This window comes from Microtus ochrogaster, chromosome 18 (genome assembly GCF_000317375.1).
Source record: "Microtus ochrogaster isolate Prairie Vole_2 chromosome 18, MicOch1.0, whole genome shotgun sequence".
Lineage (NCBI taxonomy): Eukaryota > Metazoa > Chordata > Mammalia > Rodentia > Cricetidae > Microtus > Microtus ochrogaster.
The window spans coordinates 34,535,414-34,559,480 of NC_022020.1; the positions used below are offsets into that span (position 1 = coordinate 34,535,414).

The 24,067-nt window shown below is 39.4% G+C and overlaps 1 protein-coding gene across 1 annotated transcript in view; it reads left to right on the forward strand.

The window, feature by feature from the left end:
* Window positions 1–24,067, forward strand: part of Lvrn (laeverin) — a 54,719-nt gene that overhangs the window by 24,202 nt on the left and 6,450 nt on the right. Inside the window, exons 7-19 of the mRNA XM_005356079.3 lie at window positions 1,869–2,012; window positions 3,071–3,136; window positions 3,225–3,290; window positions 4,002–4,174; window positions 5,796–5,872; window positions 6,177–6,316; window positions 6,911–6,966; window positions 9,154–9,307; window positions 10,522–10,616; window positions 13,063–13,170; window positions 14,028–14,201; window positions 14,579–14,716; window positions 23,102–23,177. Coding sequence (XP_005356136.1) covers window positions 1,869–2,012; window positions 3,071–3,136; window positions 3,225–3,290; window positions 4,002–4,174; window positions 5,796–5,872; window positions 6,177–6,316; window positions 6,911–6,966; window positions 9,154–9,307; window positions 10,522–10,616; window positions 13,063–13,170; window positions 14,028–14,201; window positions 14,579–14,716; window positions 23,102–23,177 — 1,467 coding nt within the window. The remainder of the gene's footprint in view (window positions 1–1,868; window positions 2,013–3,070; window positions 3,137–3,224; window positions 3,291–4,001; window positions 4,175–5,795; window positions 5,873–6,176; window positions 6,317–6,910; window positions 6,967–9,153; window positions 9,308–10,521; window positions 10,617–13,062; window positions 13,171–14,027; window positions 14,202–14,578; window positions 14,717–23,101; window positions 23,178–24,067) is intronic.

Here is a 24,067-nt window from a genome sequence, read left to right on the forward strand (position 1 = left end):
AGATTAGCCTTTGGTTATTATTATTATTAATATTATTAATACTATTATTATTATCCATAGTATATTAACTAGAGTGGGTTAATTAAGGTGGAAAGGTCCACCTTAACTAGGTGCAATACAGTGGACCAGGGCCTGGTTGAATTAAAAGAGAAAGTGAACTGAACACTTTCCTCTCTGCCTCCTGACTATTCCTGAACAGCAACTGGCTGCCTTGAATTCCTGCGTCCATGACCTCTTAGCTAAGATGAATTACACTCTCGAACTGTAAACCGAAATAAATCTGGTCTTCCTTACTTTGTTTTTGGCAGTATGGGGTATTTTGTCATAGTAACACATCAAGAAACTGACGTAAACCTAGTTGATGGTGTTGTTAATCAAAACTTAGGAATATGAAGGAGTTGATTAGAAAGTAAAGAAATGAAAGTGGAGAAGATTTGGAATGCTCACCTGATACATGTGCCACCCAGCATGAGACAGTCAGCTCGGAATTCCAACCCCTTGGTAGCGATTTCAGGCTTTCCTTGGCTTCCAGGGGCTAGCCCACTCGTAGAGGCGCAGACCAACCTGTGCAGCGTCTCTCCTACTCTCTGATCATTGTTTTTTCATCCCAAATTCCTCTTGGCTGTAAATTAGTTTTCTTTTCTTCCCCTTTCTCCTTTTTTTTTAAAAAAATTGATTTTATTGAGCTATACATTTATCTCTGCTCTCCTCCCTGTCTCTCCCCATCCCCTTCAACCCACCCCAAGATCCCCATGCTCCCAATTTACTCAGGAGATCTTGTCTTTTTCTATTCCCTCTAGATTAGATCCATGTTTGTGTCTCTTAGGGTCCTCATTGTCGTCTACGTTCTTTGGGATTGTGAATTGTAGGCTGGTTTTCTTTGCTTTATGTCTAAAAGCCACTTATGAGTGAGTACATGTGATAGATAATTGTCTTTCTGGGTCTGGGTTACCTCACTCATTATGGTTTTTTCTAGATCCATCCATTTTCCTGCAAATTTCAAGATGTTATTTTTTTCTGCTGTGTAGTACTCCACTGTGTAAATGTACCACATTTTCCTTATCCATTCTTTGGTTGAGGGGCATTTAGGTTGCTTCCAGGTTCTGGTTATGACAAACAATGCTGCTATGGACATAGTTGAACACGTGCCCTTGTGGTACAATCGAGCATCCTTTGGATATATACCCAAAAGTGGTGTTGCTGGGTCTTGAGGAAGGTTGTTTCCTAGTTTTCTGAAAAAATCATCATATTGATGTCTATAGAGGCTATACCAGCTTGCACCCCCATCTTTCTAGCTTCACGTCACAGAGAAATTGTTCTTGCCATGTGCCCAAGGGAAAGCCAGTGTCTTGGACAGACCTGTGGCTTTTAGTACATTGTAATGAACTGCTGCTCAGAACCCATGATCTGCAGACACTGTATCTGGTGTGGATTCTCTACAGTCGTAACTTAGTATGTCGGCATCATTGTCATCTTATACATCTAGCGTGTTTCTTGCTTTGTGCATATACCTAGAAAAATACCAGTCAGTTTGAAGGAGCCACTGATTCAATTGACAATACAATCTACTGGGCTGAAACTATGTAGAGATAGTGATGGATCCTATCTTGATGAAAATACATGACTCTTAGAATCACGCTCTTTTGTAATTCATAAAAATCAAAACAAGAGCTGAAGAACGAGAAGGAAGATGACCTATCATTTTGCAACTCAAAGAATTCTGAAGTTTGGGGTATATTATAATCTTGATACTTTTCAATTATTCTTTCCCCACTTTAATGTGGGTTTTGGAAGCTATCTTAGGGATCTTAGATTTTGTATTACTGTGACCCTCAGAAGTTAATGTGGTTCAATCTTTTCCTTTATAGAATGAGATCTTTTTTTTTAACTTTTTACATGGTGTCCTCAGAGAAGATCATTTCCAGGAGTCTAGAGCTGTGTCCACTAATGTGGAAAATTTCACAGAAACAAATGAAATAAAAGAACTCTTCAACATTTATACTTACCACAAGGTAAGAACACCTTTGTGCTTTCTTCTGTTCTCATGCCAAGAGTTGCATAAAATGAATTCCAAGGGCTATAAAATGCTACATCCTCAAAACTTTAGGTTAAAGTAACTTTAATCTTATTGCCTAGTAGATGTCTAGTCTTTAAAGTCAGCCTTTACTTAGCAAATATTGTTGGCGAGGTCATATTAGATATTGGGCATAACTTGCATAGCTTGAAGCTTTTTCGTCACTAGAAGTCCAATGCGCTATCCATTGCGCCACAGAGCCACCTAGCTTGAAGCTTTTTATGTGGTTGTTTGGTTGGTTGGTTGGTTGGGTTTTTTGAACTAATAGAGACCTGTCTGCCTTTGCCTCCCAAGTGCTAGGATTAAAAGGGTACCCCATCACTGCCTGGCTATACCCCAATGCTTTAAAAGCAAACTTTTATGGGTTCCTGTGTGTGTGTGTGTGTGTGTGTGTGTGTGTGTGTGTGTGTGTGTGAACATGTGCACACGCACACACACAGGCACATGAACATTGGATGCTAGAGGGCAGTCTTGGGTGTTGTACATCTGAAGCCATCAACTTTGTTTTTGTGAGGCATGGCCTGGGGCTTGCTGATTTCGTTAAGCAGGGTAGTCATCTAGCACTAGGGATTCTTCTGGGGTTTTTTCCCCCCAGTTCTAGGATTATGAACACACATACCTAACTTTTGTCCATGGGTTCTAAGGAGGGAGCGCACATCCTCCTGCTGGCTTGCATAGTGAGAGCTTTACTGGCTGAGCCATCTCCCTAACTCCAAACTTCTCTTTTATAGAATTTCATTTTTACATGAAAGTATTGTAATTTAAAAAAATTTTTGCGTGCCCCGATTCTTTATATGTAGGAATTTGCTCACTCTTTCCTCACGACTTAGTGACAATCTACTATTTTATCAACACATTTGAGGACAATTTGAACAGGGAATTCAAGAACAGATTGCAATCAGAAGCATAGCATGGAACAGTATTCATAAAAATAAAACGTGTCTCTGTGTAAATACTGAATTTTGGTCAGCTCATGAATGTCTTTGTATGTGCTAGGGAGCATGTATGGCCCGGATGCTTGACAGTTTCCTGAGCCAGGACTTGTTTATCAGTGCACTTCAGGTGAGTTGCTGAGAGCGTTACCAGTAGCAGCAAACACAAATTGCTTTGGCATCCTATTGCGTTAACCTCAATTCCTCTGTTTCCACAGTCATACTTGGAGACATTTTCTTACGCAAATGCTGAGCAAGACGATCTATGGAGACATTTTCAAATGGTAATGGTCCTCTGAGGCACTTGCTTGCTGAGGAGTTTTGTCTGATGCAGTACAAGATCAGGAGTGAACAAGCGACCCACAGGAACATGACTTTTCCCTGTTTTTAAATCCCCCTTAGTTCTGAGGTGTTCCTTTAGTTTTCACTGTACTCCTACGCCCCAAATAGAGAATGGTCTTTTGGGTCCCTAAATATTTGTTCAATGGATAAATGGATGAATGAATGAATGAATGAATGACCATCCATATTGTCAGCTCTCTGTGTTTGTGGTTCCCTATCTGTATATTCAACCAATCTGAGATGAGAAATAGAAAAATTTCTGTTTGTCTTGAACATATATGAACTTTCCTGGGGCCATTATCTCCCAGACAATACAATAAAGTAACTATTATGTTCACACATAGTTTGCATCGTGAAGGCATTACAAGTCACCTGTAGATGATTACAGCCCATGCTTACATAGAAGCTCTGGTCTGTTTTATGTAAGGGCATCAGCATTCATAGATTCTGTTCCCATGAGGGTCCTGGAAGAAATCCCCTCCCAGACCCCAGAGGAAAGCAGCGTAGAGATCAACAGTTCTGAGTATCAACCACTGGCGATTGCCATAAAAAGAAGGGATGGGGTGGTTATTTCCCTTCTTTGGGGAAGATTGCTGCCCCACAAGGTTCTGCTCATAAACCACATCTGGCTTTGTGTTTTCTTTTTAAATCAGGCCATAGATGAGCAGAATATAATCCAGTTGCCGACAACGGTGAAGAACATAATGGATAGCTGGACATACCAGGGTGGCTTCCCAGTGATCACGTTAAATGTGTCTACGGGCGTCATGAAACAGGAGCCGTTTTATCTTGAAAAGACTGAAAATCAAACTCTTGTAAGCCACAAGTAGGTTATTTTGTTCCATTGTTGTCACCAGGCTTGAGGCTGAGCAACCATGCTACGGAAGCGAGGAAGTGTAATGTTTTCTGGGCACCTGCCCTTCTGCTGGGGGACTCCCTGAAGTAAGGGCATTGCATACTGGGGTGAGGTGGAACCCTAAGTACTGAGCAAGGCCAGAAGCTGAAAATTAGGGATCAACGTGTGCTCTTATCTGGGACTTAGAATCACATGAGCGATCAGACCATTAGAATTGTATGTGTTCCTCATTGTCTGACGGACAGATGGAATGAGTTACTTGGGATTCTGGGTGAGAGGCAAGAAGGTGATGCCATCAGTAGCACAACTTTTCAGAAAAAAAAAAAGAAAAAACTTTTCAGAATGCAAATCCTATTGCATTCTTTCCCCTAGACATAGAACCGAGAGAACATAGAACTGTATTCTTGACAATAGTGTTGTGCACATGTGTTCACATTGTGCGATACACATGCACGGGTATATATTGAAAGCCATAGGCCGGGCGGTGGTGGCGCACGCCTTTAATCCCAGCACTCGGGAGGCAGAGGCAGGCGGATCTCTGTGAGTTCGAGGCCAGCCTGATCTACAAGAGCTAGTGCCAGGACAGGCTCCAAAGCTACAGAGAAACCCTGTCTTGAAAAACCAAAAAAAAAAAAAAAAAAAAAAAAAAAAAAAAGAAAACCATATCTGCAACTTTAAAAGTGTAGCCTTTAGACCCGATTCAAATGCTGGCTTCCACAAATTAGGTTGAATTCAAGTCGTCTGAGCTCCAGTTGCATTGCCTGCAACATACATAGAACGGGGAGATGATGCCAAGATGCAGTGGGTAGTGGCAGCGTGCCACTTGTCCCCTTCTTCCTTCCTCCTGTTTCTCTTCCTTGATTGTCGACTTTCTTCAAAACCCCAGGGGAGTAAAACAGAATGCCAATGGCCTCTGCACTGTAACACTGTGAATCTTTTGAGAAGTGGGCGAAGTCTTGGGCATGCAGATGAAGGCAGACTTAGCTAAAGGGCTAAGATGCCAGATGTGAGGGTTAGAAGAAGATTGGAAACCGCTGCCTGACTAACGCTGTCCTTGTGGTCCGCCGATTCATTCAGTTCACACCCACCGGCGTGGGAGGAAAAAGTAGAGGTTCAGTAAATACAAATGTTGTCGCTGATGCCTGTGAACATGTTTCAGAGGGAGAGAAAGTTCGAGGCTGAGAAGGATTTCGAAATGTTGGCAAGCTTTTGCTTTTTTAAAATACCCATCACCTCTCTGGACATGGATAGATTTGGGTCTGTCAGAAGCATGTGAATAACCCAGAGTGAGGTCACGTGGCTATAATTTAGTAAAATCAACTTTTCAGTGTTTCAGACAGAAGAGCCTCAGCAATTGTCTATGTTATAAGAGGTGAGCCTATAAGAGACAGCAAGAGGGAGGGATAACAAAGAGTCAGAGCAACATTGGCTGGAGAAACAGCAGCAAGCAACCCTAAAGAGAAAGGCCCCGAGTCCTTGCTGGGATTGACCATGGACCTGGAGGTCTGCTCCTTTGGCATCTCTTCAATGTGGGCTGAGTGTATATTCTTGTATGTGAAAATAGCTAATTCTTTTCTTTTCTTCCTAAAAGTAACACATGGATTGTCCCAATTTTTTGGATGAAAACTGGAACCACACAACCTTTAGTCTGGCTAGACAGAAGCAGCAGTAAGTAAACACGTGTGTGTGTTACATATGCAGATATACACATCTTCATATGTACACACATATAAAAGCAGAGATAGACATCTTGTTAAAATGTCAAGTTTTTGGAAACCTTACTGTTGAACATGAAGCTTTAAAAAATGCTTCAAATTAAAGTAAATTATACATGAAAATTTAGTCATACGGCAGACTGATATATACTTAAGAACTATCTTAACTTTTATTTTATTGGCTTCTGGTTTAGAAGTGTGAATGTATTATGTAAAAAAATGTACTAAAATCTTTAATAAAAAATTTTTTTTGGTAGTGGTATTCCCTGAGATGCAACTTTCAGATTCTGACAGTGACTGGCTGACTTTAAACTTCAACGTGACTGGATATTACAGAGTTAATTATGACGAGTTAGGTTGGAAGAAATTAAATCAACAGCTTGAAAAGAACCCTAAGGTATGGGTTAGTTTTGGTGTTTTAAGTAAGCAGTTTGTGAGCTGTCAGTGTTGAATGGTCAGAGAGAGGTGTGCAGATTTAGGCTGCCAACGGGTCTCTGCCTTTCCATGAATATGGGGTACTGGGTCACATCAGTGAAATCTTGAGAGTGCAGTTGCCATCTGATATAATCTCTCTGTGCTGTATACATAGTGCTAGATACCATTTATTTATGATCTGCTATGCCAAAACTTTCCTGAATATTTTGTATTCAGGAAAGACATTGTAATTGTATTCAATACATACATTATCTTTTGGAGAAGTTTTTAAACATCAGTTTCAGGCTTTGTTTTTTAACACAATCTATTTTAGGGGAGTATTTTCATAAAATTTCTGCCATGTGTAAGTATTATGATTGATATCAGAATGATCTCATCAAAACCACATACATACTAAGTAAATTATGGGCCATTCTTCGTAGCCAGAATTTCTCTACCTAGGAGACAATCTCTTAGGAAGGGTGTTTTAGGCACTGATGGTCTTGAAGTTGCTGTTTTGAAAATGTCTTCCTCTTTGTTTGACCATGTTTGGGTTGTTTTTTTTTTTTTTCTGCAGGCCATTCCTGCCATTACTAGGCTGCAGCTGGTGAGCGATGCATTTGCCTTGTCTAAGTAAGTGTCTTTTCTACTCTCACTACTAAAGGGGGCGTGTCTTGAAAACTTTATAAAAATGATAGACTTGTGACTATGGAATTGGTTCTTTAGTGTGCATAGGCCTTAACTAGTTGAGTATAAGGTCAAAAGCAGGACGTGATTGCTCAAACCCACAATTCAGCTCATAACGCAGGAGGATTGCTGTGAGACAGTGAAACACACGCACATACAACCAACAAATAAACATAAGATTAGGGCCGAATTCTGTGTTCTCAGTGGGATGTTATAACATAAATTGTTGTATATAGATAGACTAAGCACTGAGATCTTGAAGTTATGCAAGGTGATAACTGACAGCTATAGTAATAGTGATATCTGAGTTATATTCTGATACACTACAGAATTATAAATTTTATATGCATGTACGAGGTTTGTTTAGTGTAAGTCATGCCCCTGTTTAACCAGAAATATTACTATATGTCCAGGATTTAAATATTTACTCAATAAAATGAAAGATATATATATATATATATCCTTTATCTATATAAAGAACGTGTCTATTCTTTAATTTACGTATTTTAGTATATATATTCTTTATTATATAATAAATTACCTAGCGTGTCCTCCCTCATGCCTGTCACATGTGTTGAGTATTGGTCATTTCTCTGCTGACTGTTCCCTCTGCACCTGTTGCTCAATGCCTGGCTGACAACCGCTCTGGAGTGACTAAGGCTTGGGTATGGCTGGCCTCACCCTCCAGGCTTGGTCCTTCTGGCTTCTTGACATGTTGACACAAACACTTGCTTTTCTGACTTCACTTCTTCCTACCACTGTGAGCATCCTTAAGCACGACTATGTTTGTGTCATCGTCCTTCTTTTCATGGGATGACTCATTTGGTCTTATGATTTAGGCAGTTGTCTTATTAGGTGCAAGGCTCAGTCAGATGCTAAGATTTTAGAACATAAGATACTTAATTATGTTCTAAATGGACATCTCACCCTCTTTTCTTCCTTATGTTTAGTCATTTCAACCCATTACCTTAACCACTGAATATTATATTATTTTGGACTCTCTCTCTCTCTCCTTCTCCCTCCCTCCCCCTCCCCCCCTCTTTCCCTCTCCTCCTCTCTCTCTCTCTCTCTCTCTCTCTCTCTCTCTCTCTCTCTCTCTCTCGTGTGTGTGTGACAAGTACCACTATTCCTCCCATTGCCAAAACTTGAAACCTCAGAGACACCTTACTACTTTTACTACTTATGTACTAAGCCATTTCTGTTATCTTTCATCTAGTCTCTTTCCTTAGCTTTCAACCCTTAGTTACTTTGAGTTCCTAATGGAACTTAAATGCCTTTCAGCATTGCAACCGTAGATGTTTTAGGTGTCTACAACATTATTTAGGTGTCTACCACATTATTTTGGTTGCTCAAAAACCCTAGGCTTCCCAAGAAATCTTAACTCTTTATCCTGCTTTTCAATGTTCTCCTAAGATTTGAACCACCTGATCCCTTATCTTTGTTTCTCATTAGACACAGAATGACCTGATTAGCTAGTTTCACCTCTCACTGCACACAAGACGTCCTGCCTCTTGGCTTTGCCAGCCCACCGCTCTGCTCCTCACTATTTCTCCTTCTCTACCTCTTTCAATTTACACATGGCCTTGGGCGTTCTCCTCAAGTGTTGCTGTCCTGAGGCCTTCTCTGACTTTCCCTTTCCCCCGCGGTGCTTCCATGGGTATGCTTTTGCTTTGAGAACTTTCTGAGACCCCTCCTTGACTTCCTAGGTAGCAGCTGAACTCCCATGATGCTCTCAGCTGCAGGCAACTACGGTATCACATGCTGGCTTCTCTGCCCACCAGCAGCTGGCCGAAGCATTAGACCAAAAATGCTCATGATTGATACTCTTGAATGGGATGTATATTTTTTGTAAGAACACACAACAAATACTCAATATTCCATAACTCAGCAATTGGCCTGGGTTTTCTACAGCTTGTCGTGTGGATGTCTGAATGATCCAGGTGGATACAAAAGCCTGGCAGCATTTGTTAAGTTCTGTGTTACAGATATGTTGAGACGTCTGTCACCCTTCTACTTTGTTTGGCCATACATCTTGTTGAAGTTAGACATTGAAAAATGGAGCAGATATGGAAAGAGAGAAGATCTTTTAGCAGGTCAAGGCTTTTTGAGTGTGTGTTTTTTTAAACCAAACAGAAACAATTATATTGAAATTGAGACAGCACTTGATTTAACCAAGTACCTTGCTGAAGAAGATGAGATCCTAGTGTGGTTTGAAGTCTTGGTAAACTTGATAAACAGGGATGTTATTTCTGATGTGAACAACTATGCTATATACCCATTATTGAAGGTAATTTCACGCTTTGTTATGTGGCTTTTAAACCAACCCTCTTTGCCTCTCTCTGTGTTTTGGCCAGCATCTGTGCTACAGGCCTTTCCAAAAGCAATGCTCTATTCATTCCAGATGTTAGGTGATTTATTTCTTTTTAGCCTCAAGTGATTATTCTTAGAAAAAAAAAATCTATTAGCCATAGACAGGTCCTTAGAGATGAGTGAGGGAGAAGCTTGGCAGGGTTTTACATTCTTAGTGAAGTGAGGATGAATCTAAAAAACAAAAAGACAGAAAGAAGAAAAGAAAAAAGAATCACAGAAGTGGTAGAAATTTATATATCTTCCTCTTATAAAAAAACAGTATATAGCAGGAACAATTTCCCAAAGAGATTTGTAGGCAAATCAATAGTTTTTTTTTTTTTTATCAACCCTGTGTTCATGACCCCAATACTTATGTCTTAAGGGAATCAGCAAATTCATCCAGAAAAATAAGAGTTTCAAAGCCACTGTCACTATTAGGGAGAGAAAGAAATTAACACTTATGAATAAAATGATGATATGCTACCATCAGTGAAGGAATAGAAAAGTGAAAATTCCCATCAGTAGCTCTTCAGTAGGATTTGGAAGGAAGATGAGAATAGATGTTTAGAAGCAACCGCTGGGCAGCCAAGGTCCACAAGCCAACCAGAGAGTGATGATTGTGAGTGAGTTTCTGGGTCATTCTGAGGGTGATGTTGTAAACACCCCAGGTTCCATCCAGATGCTCCCTTTCCTAATATCCAAAGTGGTGTGGGGAGCTTAACCGAATGTAAGGAGGGTGACTTACAGGAGGGTCTCTGGCTTCTGATGACTGGTTTTGGCCAAATCAGTACAAGTGACAGTTGGGCTGCCTCAGAGAGTTTCAGTGGATGAATAGCATCTAGTTGGTTCTCAGTCATGTTAATGAGTGCCTGATTTCTGTATTTGCCAGATGATACATTTAGGCTGCTAGCAAAAGAGAGCAATTGCTAACATTTACTAGGCTTTCACTCTGTACTATTTCTTGTGATTTTATGTGTGAAGTAACTGAACCTGAAGAAGTTTAAAAATAAATCAGTATATTCAGTGACAAAGATCATTTCTGAAAAAAAAGTCTGTCGTTTCTCTATTAATATCTTTCAGATAAATAATAATATGCTCGGAACTCAGTGTTTTGTGCCAAAAATAATTGTAACTTTTCTTTGTGGTTTATAGAAGTATTTACTAAAGAGAATTAACTCAATATGGAATACTTGTTCGACTTTAATTCGAAAAAATGTGGCAGCATTACAAGATGATTATTTGGCTCTGTGAGTATTTTTAATTTGTCAAAACTCATCTTAATGGATAAGCTTCCAGATTTGTGAAAGAGAATCTTTTTTAATAACTAAAATCTTAGTGCCTATTCCTGAGTTTGTATGCTACTTAAGAGAGGAGTGGGGGGAGGTTCCGGAGAAGGGTGGGAGGAGGGGGAGGGAAATGGGAGGCTGGGAGGAGGCTGAAACTTTTTTCCTTTTCTCAATAAAAAAAAAAGAATTGTAACTCCAGACCTGTGTGTTTTCAGAGGAAGCAATAGCTTGAGTTAATCGACCTGCAAGGCACATGCGTGCACACATGGAAGTTTAAACTCTGTGTTTGCAAAAGTTAAATTACTGACGGAAATCTTAAGTGTGTCCTGGTGGGGGTGAAGGGTTGTGCTAAGGCCATCTACCAAGGGAAAAGTGGACTTTGTCTGGATACTTCTTGGCTCCCTACTCTTTGTATCTTTCATTGTAAAAATCAGACAAGACACACAGGATTTCGTGTAGAAGACAGAGTTTCCTGCAGAGTAAAGAGGGGTAACCTTAAGGATGAAAGATGACATCAAGAGAGTTGTGCCTACCTACACGTCGGTGTATGTTGAAAACTAAACCTTTTCTGAGGGGCCATTTCCTTATAGGCAGCCGTCTGGATTAACACTCAAGAGAAGAAACTTGCTCTTTACCAGAGAGCCTCCTGCTAGGCAGGAATTTTTCTGGCAATTCATAAGGTCACATCTCTACACAGGGTTAGAGACACAACTCTTATCCTGGTCTTTTGAACAAAACTTATAGAGCGAAGCAGATAAAAAAGAATTAAAGAAAAATCTATAAAAATACATGTTTTACGAGGACGGAACAACCTTTGCAATGGGTGGGCCTCAATAAAGCCCCACTACTTGCACCTTCCTCCTCTTTATATGGTGTCTTAAGTTTCTCAGAGAGACAATTGTGATACTTCCCCCTCCTTTATCCATCACTGCAAAACTTGGGTGTTACTAGAGACACAGGGGATGAGGGCTTAAGGCTGATTATGAGATGGGGTCCATCCTTCAGGTGCTGTCAGCCTGCTAGTGTCTAGCTAGTTACCCAATACTTCTCTGTATTCTTGTGAGCAAGAAGTGCACCCTGATGCAAATATGAACTAGGTTGACAGTCAGTACTTATCAGTCACTTGTATATGATCATGCTTAATTACTGGAAATCACTATCCTATGGAAACTCCATACATTTTCATGATGGTTTAGGAGGGGGGTGAAAGGCAACATGAGGCTATGGTACTTCTGTTCTGTTTGTGTATGGATGTCAGACTTCTAGACTTAGAGGTGGATGGATGGTAGTCAACAACTATAGCTACAGCTTCTAGAAACATCGAACTTAAACCAATCACACCAAACAAGTAGTAAAGATACACAAAAATATAATCATTCTTTCTTAGTAGTATCCTGTTGAGGGAGTAGAAGTTAATGCCAGAGTCTATTAGAAGCCCGTAGAATTGGATAGGTACGTATATAGATAGTGTTGGGAGGGGATTGTGTGAATGAACTGGAAGGCACAAAGATACTCAACCATGCAGCATGTGTGTTAACCAGACACAGACTAGGCTATCCTAAAGCAGACTAAAGTAGCTTACATTTCGTAGCATCCCGGGCTAGTGTTTCTGCTCCAGCAACTTCTGGGAGAGGCTGATTTTCACAGAATCCCATCTTGTTGCAGCTAGCCCAAGTTTGGGATGGGTGGGGAGAGAAAGCGAACACATAAACAGATTTCTAAGAGTATCTGTCAGGGGACCTCCATCTGTGCACATTCCAAAACTGCTTATCATAATGTCAGAGGGAGCAGAGTTGAGACCGGAGGGTGGGACAAACGACACTGGCTTCTTTTGCCGAGACCCCAAACTTGGTGACTGTAGCAAGACACACACCAAAGCATGGCTTTCTTGTGTTTGTTCTTGTTCTGAACTCATTTGATTCTTAGCCAGGGAAGCAAATTGTATAGGGGGATAAAGGAACTTTTCCTGAATGGAGATAACATTTTAGCATATTAGATCTGAAAGAAAACTTTTCAGCGTCTTATATCAGATAGGCTACAGATATTTTTAATCCATAAATGGATTATTGTAAAAGAGGGGAAAGAAAATCGACAGCAGGTGTGGAGTATGTGCACACCCATGTGTCTTTGAGGGAGATGAGTGAAGGTAGTAATTTCTTTCTAATTTTAAAAGATACTATTTGTTAGGAGCTTTTCTGGTGCCCAAAAATTCTCTGAAAATGTTTTTTATGAATCTTTAATAAGTTCATCATTATAAAAGCTATTTTTTTAAAAAAAGAGAAAAACTCAGTGTTGTTAGAGGATATTTTAAAGTTCTCATTGTCGTGTGAAACACACACTCTTAGAAACAGAGAAAATGAGGGTGATACTTCAAAATTAACAGTTCTGCTTTGTCTTTTCTTTCAAGACTATCAGTGGAAAAAGTGTTTGAAACTGCCTGTTGGTTGGGTCTTGAAGACTGTCTCCAGTTGTCCAAAGAGCTCTTCAGAAAATGGATGGCTGACCCAGAGATTGCGTAAGGGCTACAGTGTCGCTCCCCTTGCTCCGCTCCTATGTCAGCGCCCACAGTGTCTCCACCCTGGTGGTGGTGCTGATAGTTGGGAGTGATTGTTTTTGCTTGCACATGGTTGAGCTTCTCAATTCCTTTTCAGACACCCTTTCCTGGAAAAAAAAATTACTATTGGTTTGTTTGTTTTTCTAGCCAGGGTTTCTCTGTGTAGCCCTGGCTGTCCTGGAGCTCGCTCTGTAGACCAGGCTGGCCTCAAACTCACAGAGATCTGCTTCGTCTGCCTCCCAAGAGAAAAGAGATGATCTAAATTAGGTCTGAGGGTAACTACAGATTAGGACTCATTCAGTAGCGACTTGAGACTGAGGCCTTTGGCTGTTGATGGATTATTCTTCCACTAAGCACTTACAGTTTGGCAGGGCTAGTTTTACATCTTAATAGGTTCCTCTTTAGGGTTGTTTGGTAATGTTTTATCTGTGGACATGTCAGAGCCTCCCATCTGAGTCTGCAGTCTCATTAAGTAAGAACAGAGACTCTGGTGTTTGGGACTTTATTGCCTTTCATATGCCACCTCAGATGGACTCTAAGGCAATGTGATAAAGAAAGCCAAGACCAATCTTCTTTATTAATGTGTGCTGTGCTATTATAATTTACTTCTTTGAAGACTCAACCACTCTGCTAAACAAATGACCTTTTCTTATCATAATGCTAACAATAGCTCCCCTACTTGCTCCTTTAGCTCTTTAATCTTTATGGCTCAGATATCAAGTAACTTTACTAAATGTCTGCATCTGAATGTGTGGCTACTTGGGTAAGTGTGGTCCTGAGCTACCACAGGGAATGCCTTCTCCCGTTATGCCTTCCAGAATCCCTCATCCGATTCAAAGAGTGGCTCTATGCAACGGCATTGCTTTGGGTACTGTCAAGGAGTGGGACTTTCTGTTTAGTTTCTACATCAATATAACTAAGGAAAAAGAAGAGAGAGGGAGCCGGCTCATTCCTGCAATGAGCTGCAGTAAAGAGCCGTGGATACTTAACAGGTGAGATGGCCAATTTACCGTACACATTCTTGCTGGAGAAACGTAATTCATATTTCAAAAAAGAGGAAAAGGGAAACAAACATATTTGTCATATTTGTACATTATTACTTAGAACCATGAGCTTTTTAAATATTTATTTATTTGTTTACTTATTTATTTATTTTTTGGTTTTTTGAGATACGGTTTTACTGTATAAACTCTGCGTTGTCCTGGAACTTGCTCTGTAGGTCAGGCTGGCCTTGAACTCACAGAGATTGTCCTGCCTCTGCCTCCCGAGTGCAGAGATTAAAGGCATGCGCCACCACCATTCAGTAGAACCTCGCGCTTTTCAAAACCTTTTTAAAGCTTGTTTATATCTTACAACTGGACTCTCGTAGATTCATGGAGTATGTCGTCACCGTGAACCCAAATCCTTTTAATGAAACAAATGTAATAGAAGCTGTGGCAGCATCTGAAGTTGGCCAGTACGTTGCCAAGGACTTTCTACTCAACAACTGGCCAGCTGTGAGTGAAAGGTAAGAAGGAACCCGAGACTCTGTCTCATTTCAGTCATTAATTGTTTTTTTTTTCCTATTTTGATCAGAGAATACAGTTTGGATAAGAATTTTTTTATTGTTTGAAAATTTCAAGCATGTGTAAGATGTGTTTTGATCAGACCCGTTCCCTTCCCACCCTCATTTTTCCATGTCGTGTGTTCTTTTTCTTTGTTAACCCACTTAATCCACTCAGTGCTGCCAGGATGCGCTTGGATGTAGGCCTTTCCATAAAGGGGATCCAAGGCTCCTTCCAGACACCATAGGCTAGCAAGCAAAGAGTCCAGTGCCAGGTAGGATTGATCTCTTTTCCAAATGTTGGTCAGTGGGGTCCAATGAACACCCCAAACATTATAGGCTGTGGCCGTTGCTCATGGTACCCTCAGTCACTGACTAGAGAGAAGTCACCTTCAGTCTGGCTATGTCACAAAAGTTCTTTCACTCAATGAAAAACCAAACTAGTCCCTCCATCATTTTGTTTGGCGCAAAGACTGGGTGCGAATTAAAACTTAAAATGGCATTAAACGACTCACTAAGTCCGGAAATAAATATACAGTGTCACCTGGGCCATGGAGCGAGCGTGTGTCCTTCTGTGATGCTGTCCTCACATTGGCACCTCAGTAGCCAGGGACGTCACTAAACTGGAAAATAAACCATGAGAGCTTGTTTCTAGCCAAACAGATTTCTCACTTCAAAATCCAAGGTTGCTCGGCTCAGTTATTCTGCCACATGTCCCATAGCGATGTCAAGAGTAGCAGATACCAGGGAGAGACATACAATGATATTTTTCGGGTAATTGTGCGATTTTTTTCTGCACTGAGTCTGTGCCCTACCTCAAGGGCCTTAATAATGGGAAAGACTGCTTTTAATTTCGGTGGCTTCGCATCTCATTTTTATTCCTCACAAGAATTTTTCTTGCCTTTAGAGAACAGGGAAGTGGTGGCAATTTCCTACTAAGGCTTAAATTCTACTCTCAAAGGAGACGATTGTCTCACAATTGATTTAATTTACCTATATAAGCACAGTAAATACAATCATAGAAGGAATCCCTAAAAATAAATTTCTAAATGGGTCTTACTATCTTCATGAAGTTTTTAGGATTATTAGTGCAGTAACTTTTAATTGTGGCATCATTACTTCTATATTTTATTCCATTGAACACTAAATTCATAGAAGATGCTATATTTATGGTAAATTGAATTTAGTGTACTCATTTTGCACATTCTACTACAAAGAGTATTTTATACTCAGTTAAATTTGCTTTAATTTAAAAACAAATGTAATTGAGTACATTTATTTTTACGGTTTGATTTATATTAGGAGAGTTGTTCAATTTTGCTAATGTTTTGTCTGAATAAACAGTAAAATTTATGTATTGTTGAAAGCAGAAGTTCAAATTAAAAAAATACATATACTTAAATGACATAAGAATGTTTACTTAGCTCTTTACACATCAGAATAGCTATGGCTTATTGAAGTCATAGTCTGCATTGAGCATGAATATATCACCGATCTTCGTGACAAAGCAGATTCAAAAGGCACAGCTTCAAAAATTTTTTACGATCCATTATTTTAGTTTTATAAACTTACTATTTATTTTAGCATAATAAAGTTTCCAAGAAAGAAACCCATGTTTTCTACCATTGCACTTTTCTAATATCTTAGAGGCACAGCCCTTCTGAGCCTCGTCACAAATATACCAATGCCAGTAAAGTACATTTGCTCGTAGACCTGCTTCCCAGGGGAAAGAGAGCTATGAGAAACAATGCTGTCCGGCTCTGTCACCTCAAGCTGCAACTGGTCAGTCCTCTGTCTACTAATTGACATTGAAGGTTTTGTTTGTTCTCTACAAAATGGCAGCAATTGTGTTTGATAAAGCCTAAGGTTTCCCCTAGTAAGCTAACAGCACAGTTGATTTGAATGTGTCAAGGACAAACTCAGAGTTACCAAGAATACCTCAGTGTTGTTTTAAGGAAAGAAATCAGTCTTCCTCTTGGTGTCCTGTAACCAAGAGTGAGCCCGCAGCATTTGATTCCTTGCCAACGGGAGCTCCTTCCACTCCTTCAGCCAATAGCCTTTAAGGTACCGGCCCACTTGGGCGTGGCCTTTTTTTGCTTTAAAAAGCAGCAATAGCTCTGCTTTCTCTCCACTTCTACTTCCGGCTACTAGACTCTGTTCCTGTCTGTTCCTGGTCACTCAGAGGGCTGTTGTCTAGGACAGTGATCTATAAGTTTTCTCCTTAAATAAATAACCCTTTTATTAATCATAATTCCAAACTGGTGTGGGATTGTTTTGTGATGTACATCTATACCTGGTGCCCATGTGGATTTAAACTCCATGCCTCCTGGGCTCCATGGGCCAACAGTCTCTGCCTGCCTGGTTTGCTCTTTCCTGAGTGGTTTTTAAATCCCCATCATAGTGCAGTGCCTATGCAGCACGATTCTAGAAGATGATGCCCCATCTCAAAAAAGTTTGTCAATAGGGTTGGGAACACTGTTTAGGGATTGTTGATTTTTATTTTTATTAGATAGAGGGTTGAGGTGAAAACTATGTTTGTTAAAAAAAGAAAGAAGGGGATAATAATAGTGGGTAATAGAGTGAAGACTTTTGAGCTATTATTCATAGATAATTTACATTGGTATAGTTTTTATATATTAATACAAGTTCAAATTATATATTTGTTACTTTTGTTTACATTATTTGTACACCTATACAAAGTTATTTTGTCAGATTGTATATATGTATGTTATTATCCCTGTTAGGACATTTTGTATATTGATACAACTTTTAGGATATATTTTCATATTGCATTATATATTACACCTACCTCTGATCAAGATACTTATATATTGTTTACATTTTGAGGTCATTTTCCTCATTTGTTGCACATTTGTTTACAGGTTATTTAATATTCTGACATGAAGTTTTAGTCTTTAAGTTGTACAGGTATTAATTATTATAGGTCAATAGTTGTTCATGCTTGCTGTACATACAGTTAGATCAATTAGGTTCTTTAAATACATAGAAATTGTATTCTGTCTAGATAGGTAACCTTCAACTTCAAGGGTCTGTGGAAAATGGCATTTAAATAACTTAAGGTTCTGTTGACATGAGACGTGACTGCTTCTGACAGCACCAATCTATTCCGAAGAGAATGTTGAACACCAAAGGCACTCCACTTGGAGCTTGTTTTCTTCTTGGCAAAACTGGCCTTTGGGCAAGGAACTGACAATGCCTTAACCACAGACAAGTTACATGATATCCGGAAATGGATAAGCAGGACTGTCAAATCTTGCCAAGACAGGATAAAATGGTTTTAAAAAATTTCCTGCCTCTAAAAATGGTCTGTCAATTACACTAGGCCATAGCCAAAGTTAGTTGCTTCAACATTGCAAAATGAGACTTTGGGTGATTGCTCAGGTAGCTAATTGTCTCTGTCATATATTGCTCACTTTGGAAGCTACTTGATTGTACTTCCTGCTTGCTCAAGTAATATCATCTCCCTTCTCAGGCCTTCGATAGGGTTAAAGATTAGATAGTTGTAGTTACCATCCTCTTATGATCTAGTCAAGCCATTTCCAATACAAGACTTAGACTCCTTAGGATAAAATGTTTATTAAAACATTTAGCATATGTTCCTTGCTTAATATTGTTTATGCTGATTGTAATTCTAATCTTATACTTGATATCTGTTCCTAGTGTATATTGCTTTGTATTGGGTTTGGAACTCTCTTACTTAAACAAAAGGGGGAGATGCTGTGGGAGTTTCGTCCACTCCTTCAGCCAATAGCTTTTAAGATACCAGCCACTTGGGCATGGTCTCTTTTACTTTAAAAAGCAGCGGTAGCCCTGCTCTCTCTCTCTTGCTTCAGGCTCCGCTTCCGGCTATTAGACTCTGTTCCTGGTCACTCAGAAGGCTGTTGTCTAGGACAGTGATCTATAAGTTTTCCCCTTAAATGAATAACCCTTTTATTAATCATAATTCCAAACTGGTGTGAGACTGTTTTGTGACTTATGTTTATAATTCCCCATTTGCATCTTTTATTCTGTCTATTGAACAAGACTTAATCTGTGCCTGCCTGTATGCTGTCTTGTGAATCTGCCCTTGTGTCTGCTTTTGTCCTAATGTGTCTGTCTTGTCTGAGTGTGTGTGTCTGTCCCTAACAAATGGCTTTTGCCTATATTTATTGAGCAGCACAGAAAACATCAAATGGAGGAAAGGACGAGGAATTCTTTACAGAAATCTATAACAGAGTTTTACAAGGGATTAAGTCACTGACTCCAACAGACTCAAATAACAAATAACATTACAGACATTGTTTATCAAGCAATATCAATGTGTTGCTTTCAACATTTATGGTGGATAGTCACTTTATAATACCACCTTTAGCCTATGTTTTCTGTTTTTAGCAAATGATTATCATAACATATGTACAAACATGTATGCATTACTCTTGAGCCAGGTATGGAAGGGTCCTGGATATGTTTGTTCATTGTCTCAAGCACTCATGAACACATGTTAACTCATTGTTCCTAGTTCCCTTTTCTAGGTATGGGGTGCACACTTTTAATCCCAGCATGTGGGAGGCAGAGGCAGACAGATATCTGTGCATTTGAGGCAATTTCTAGGACAGTAAGGGCTAAATAGCGAGACTTTGTCTGAAAATAAGTCAATAAGAAAACTATGTTGGCATGCATTGGTTTTTGTCTTCATAATAATTAGAATATGTTGGAAACTGGTAAGGATAGGCCATTTATACTGTATATGTTTTGATCAGCAATATTGCAAGAGAACATTTTCCAAAGCAAGAGCAATAAATCATGTATTACTCAAAAACAGTTCCTGAAGTTGGTAAGTAAGAAGTGGGATAACCTAGGGATTCCAGCAGCTGCTCCCACACCTTGCCAAATCTTCTGGGTGGTACAAAACTCACCCCTGATTTTTGTTGTCAGCCAGTAAGGAGCAGGACTAGCTATACTGAGCCTGCCCACACTGACACAGCCACCAGGTCGGCTCTCAATCCTACCTCTTTTTTTGTAATTTATTTATGCTTTTATTTGGAGTTTCTTTTTTATTGATCTTATTGAGCTATACATTTTTCTCTGCTCCCCTCCCTCCATCTCCCCTCCCTTTCAGCCCTCTCCCATGGTCCCCATGTTCCCAATTTACTCAGGAGATCTTGTCTTCTACTTTTCACGTAGATTAGATCCATGTAGGTCTCTTCTTAGGGTCCTCAGTGTTATCTAGGTTCTCTGGGATTGTGATTTGTAAGCTGGTTTTCTTTGCTTTATGTCTAAAAACCATTTATGAGTGAACCCATATGATAATTATCTTTCTGGGTCTGGGTTACCTCACTCAATATGATGATTTCTAGATCCATCCATTTGCCTGCAAATTTCAAGGTGTCATTATTTTTTTCTGCTGTGTAGTATTCCGTTGTGTAAATGTACCACATTTTCCTTATCCATTTTTTGGTTGAGGGGCATTTAGGTTGTTTCCAGGTTCTGGCTATGACAAACAATGCTGCTGTGAACATAGTTGAACATATGTCCTTCTGAAACAATTGAGCATCCTTTGGGTATATACCTAAAAGTGGTATTGCTGAGTCTTGAGGAAGATTGTTTTCTAATTTTCTGAAAAATCACCATAGTAATATCCAAAGGGGCTCTCGTTTTGTCTTGTTGACCATGTCTTTTGCTTTACAGAAGCTTCTAAGTTTCAGGAGGTCCCATTTATTAATTGTTGCTCTCAGTGTCTGTGCTACTTGGGTTATATTTAGGTAGTGGTCTCCTGTGCCAATGTGTTCAAGTGTACTTTCCACTTTCTCTTCTATGAGGTTCAGGGTGGCTGGCTTTTTTGTTGAAGTCTTTGATCCATTTGGACTTGAGTTTTGTACATAGTGATAGATATAGATCTATTTTAATTTTCTACACGTTGATAGCCAGTTATGCCAACATCATTTGTTCATATGCTTTCTTTTTTCTTACTTCAAACATTTAAAGTTCTTGTCATTCCACTTGATTGGTTAGAGTTACTCTGAGATATTTTATGCTACTTGTGGCTATTGAGAAGGGTAATGTTTCTCTGATTTGGCTAAATCTATTTTTGTCATGGAATATCTTGTTTTTTCCTTCTATGGTGAATGAAAGTTCTGCTGGGTATAGTAGTCTGGGCTGGCATCTGTGGTCTCTTAATGTCTGCATAATGCTTGACCAAGACCTTCTGGCTTTCATTGCTTTCAATGAGAAGTCAGTTTTAATTTTGATAGGTCTGCCTTTATATGCTACTTGGCCTTTTTCCTTTGCAGCTTTTAATAGTCTTTCTTTATTCTCTATGTTTAGTGTTTTATTATTTGGCAATGAGACCTTTTTTGATCCAGTCTATTTGGTGTTCTGTAAGCTTCTTGTATCTTCATAGGCATGCCTTTCTTTAGGTTGGGGAAGTTTAGGTCTATGATTTTGTTAAATATAGTTTCTGTGCTTTTGAATTAAATTTCTTCTCCTTCTTCTATACCTATTATTCTTAGGTTTAGTCTTCCCATGGTTTCCAATATTTTCTGGATATTTTGTGTTAAGCTTTTGTTAGATTTAATGTTTTCTTTGACTGATGAGTCTATTTCCTCTATTGTATTGTCACTGCTTGAGATTCTCTCATCTCTTGTATTCTGCTGTTTATGCTTGCATTTGTGGTTCATGATCATTTTCTCATGATTTCTGTTTCTATAATTCCTTCAGTTTGTGTTTTCTTTATTGTCTCTATTTCAATTTTCAAGTCTTGAATAATTTCTTTCATATGTTTGATTGTTTTTTTCTTGGTTTTCTTTAAGAGATTTGTTGATGTCTTTCAATTTTTTGTTTGTCTTTCCCTCCATTTATTTGAGGGAATTTTGCCTTTTAAGGGCCTCAAACATTCTCCTAAAGTTATTTTTTAGGCCATTTTTCTTCCACTTCATTTATATTTGGTTCAAGTCTTGTTGTTGTAGGGTCACTAGTTATCACTGGTGTCATGTTGCTCTTTGTGGTGTTGCATGTGTTCTTACCTTATTTACCCATCTTTTCCTCTGATTGGAGTAGTGGGGACTATCTGTGGTTCTGGTGATCAATCTTCCAGGTGCCAGTGGATCCACGGCTCAATTGGTTGCTCCTCATAGTACAATCAGTGCCCCTGTTCCAGTCACCTCATTGGTCACTCTGTGTTCCTGGAGGTTCCTTGGCCTTCCCGGGGTTTGCTCTGCTCCTATAGAGTAGAGCTGTCTCCAGCCTGCTCTGGCCTAGGTCACTGACTTAGTCCTCCTCCTGTGGAGTTTGCTATCTCAGGCCTGCTCCCTCACTCCTACCTCTTGATGTCTGCTTTCTCCCATGTCTGGTAGAGAAGTCACATCTTTAGTTCAGGAGACAGATTTCCTGTTCGGAAACTTGATTCCTGTATTATCTCATAAGTTTTTCTCTACTTGGATAATTAGAATGGAGAGCCAAGAGCTGCTCTCCTGGCCCACAGCGCCAGCTTTGCTCGCCTGAATTGTACACAGGGTCCTGTTCACGCAGGGAGCTTCAGGACTCGGAGAGGTTAAGGTGCTAGTTCCCTCTCACTCAGATTTCTGTAGATAACTAACTCTTGCAATAACTCTTATAATTTGAAAATTCACAATTACCGTTTTTAAGTAAATCAGTTATGCATATTAGCAACCAAAGCAACTTGACTATTTCTTGTTCAGTCCACTGAACAAGAAATAATCCTATTTCAATTTTGCTTTCTTTTTAATTCATCCAAAACTTCTTTTTCCCCCATGCTACAGCAGTACTTTGTACCGGTATGTATCTGTTCTTTCCTTGAAACTCTTGACAATTTTTGTTTTCTAAATGAAGTTGGAACAATCATGGTACTGAGACACCTTGAGACTCAGAAGGTAGAAATGAACATGCCAAACAAACAAAGCTCTAAATATACCACAGGGCAATTTAGTCAGTGGTTTTGAAATTTATTCCATATTTTCTATCATTTCTGGAGGGGCCATAATTTACTTATTTATTTACACACTTGTAAAGTTTCTTGCTTTGAGACACTGGATATGAATTCTAACTGCTCACCAAATAGAGGCATATAACTGTTGCTTTAATAATTACACTAATATTTAAATAAACCTGCAAGTTTTGTTGCACAAATATAAATATTTCTTTAGTGTTTCTAGTTCTCTACATAACAGATTTTCTACTTCAAGGTGAAGTTGAACAAGTTCATACATGTTCACTTTGATTTGTGAGGGTGATCTTGATGAGGCTACATATGTACTATTTGTCTATTGCTGAAACACGCAGCTTCATTGTCAGGCAGTATTGTCCTCTGACTGGCACCTCATTGCTTTGCAGGTATGGACCAGAATCAGTAGATGCTCTGGTGTGGGTCATAGGGAGGACTATAAGTACAGACCTACAGATTATGGAGGTAAGTACTGAAATTAAAAATCATACACTTATCTGAACCATCTCACTCCATGCTTTGTTAGTGCTATTGGTATTGCATTAGCCTGGTCTCTCTACAGGAAACAGAACTGATTGAATTTTACATTTTCTCTCTTTTTTTTCTCCCTCCCTTCCCTCCCCCACAAAAGGAATTTATCAGAGTGGCTTACAAGCTGTAGACCAAGTAGTCCATCTATGGCTGGCTCCTGATGGAAAGATCAAGGGTCCCATAGCTAGCTGTTCAGGCCACAAAACTAGATGTCTCAGCAGTCACAATCTAGCGCTGGAGTCCCAAGAAAGTCCTAAAGAGCTGTCAGATTTCAGTTCATGTTGCACTCCTGAAGAAGCATGTTCTAACACTAGTGAAGGAATGTCTTAGTACCAGAATGCTTGACCTTGACAGTGAGAATGAGGACAAGCAAGCAGAAATTAAAATCTTCCCTCTTCCACGCCCTTCCATGTGGCCTGTCAACCAGAAGGTGTGGCCCAGGTTTAAGTTGGATCTTTAATAATTCATCCATGAAAAATCCTTCCTAAGGAGTGCCCAGCTACCTGGGTTTTAGTTAATTCCAGATGTAGTCAGGTTGACAACCAAATTAGCCATTACATGTCCATTTTTTTTGTCAACTTGACCAACAATATCTTCTTTGTCATTCCTAAGTAGAAGCAATAACCAAGTCATAATTACATCTAACGTGATATAACTATCCCATGTACAACCACAAATGTATTATAAATTTGATAATATGTGGACATGTCACTTGGGGGACATTCTTTTAGTGTCTTAGAACTTAAATATATCCACTGGTAGTACCTCAATTGGTATTGCACTACATGATAAAAACACAGAGGAAAAAAAACCACAAATATATA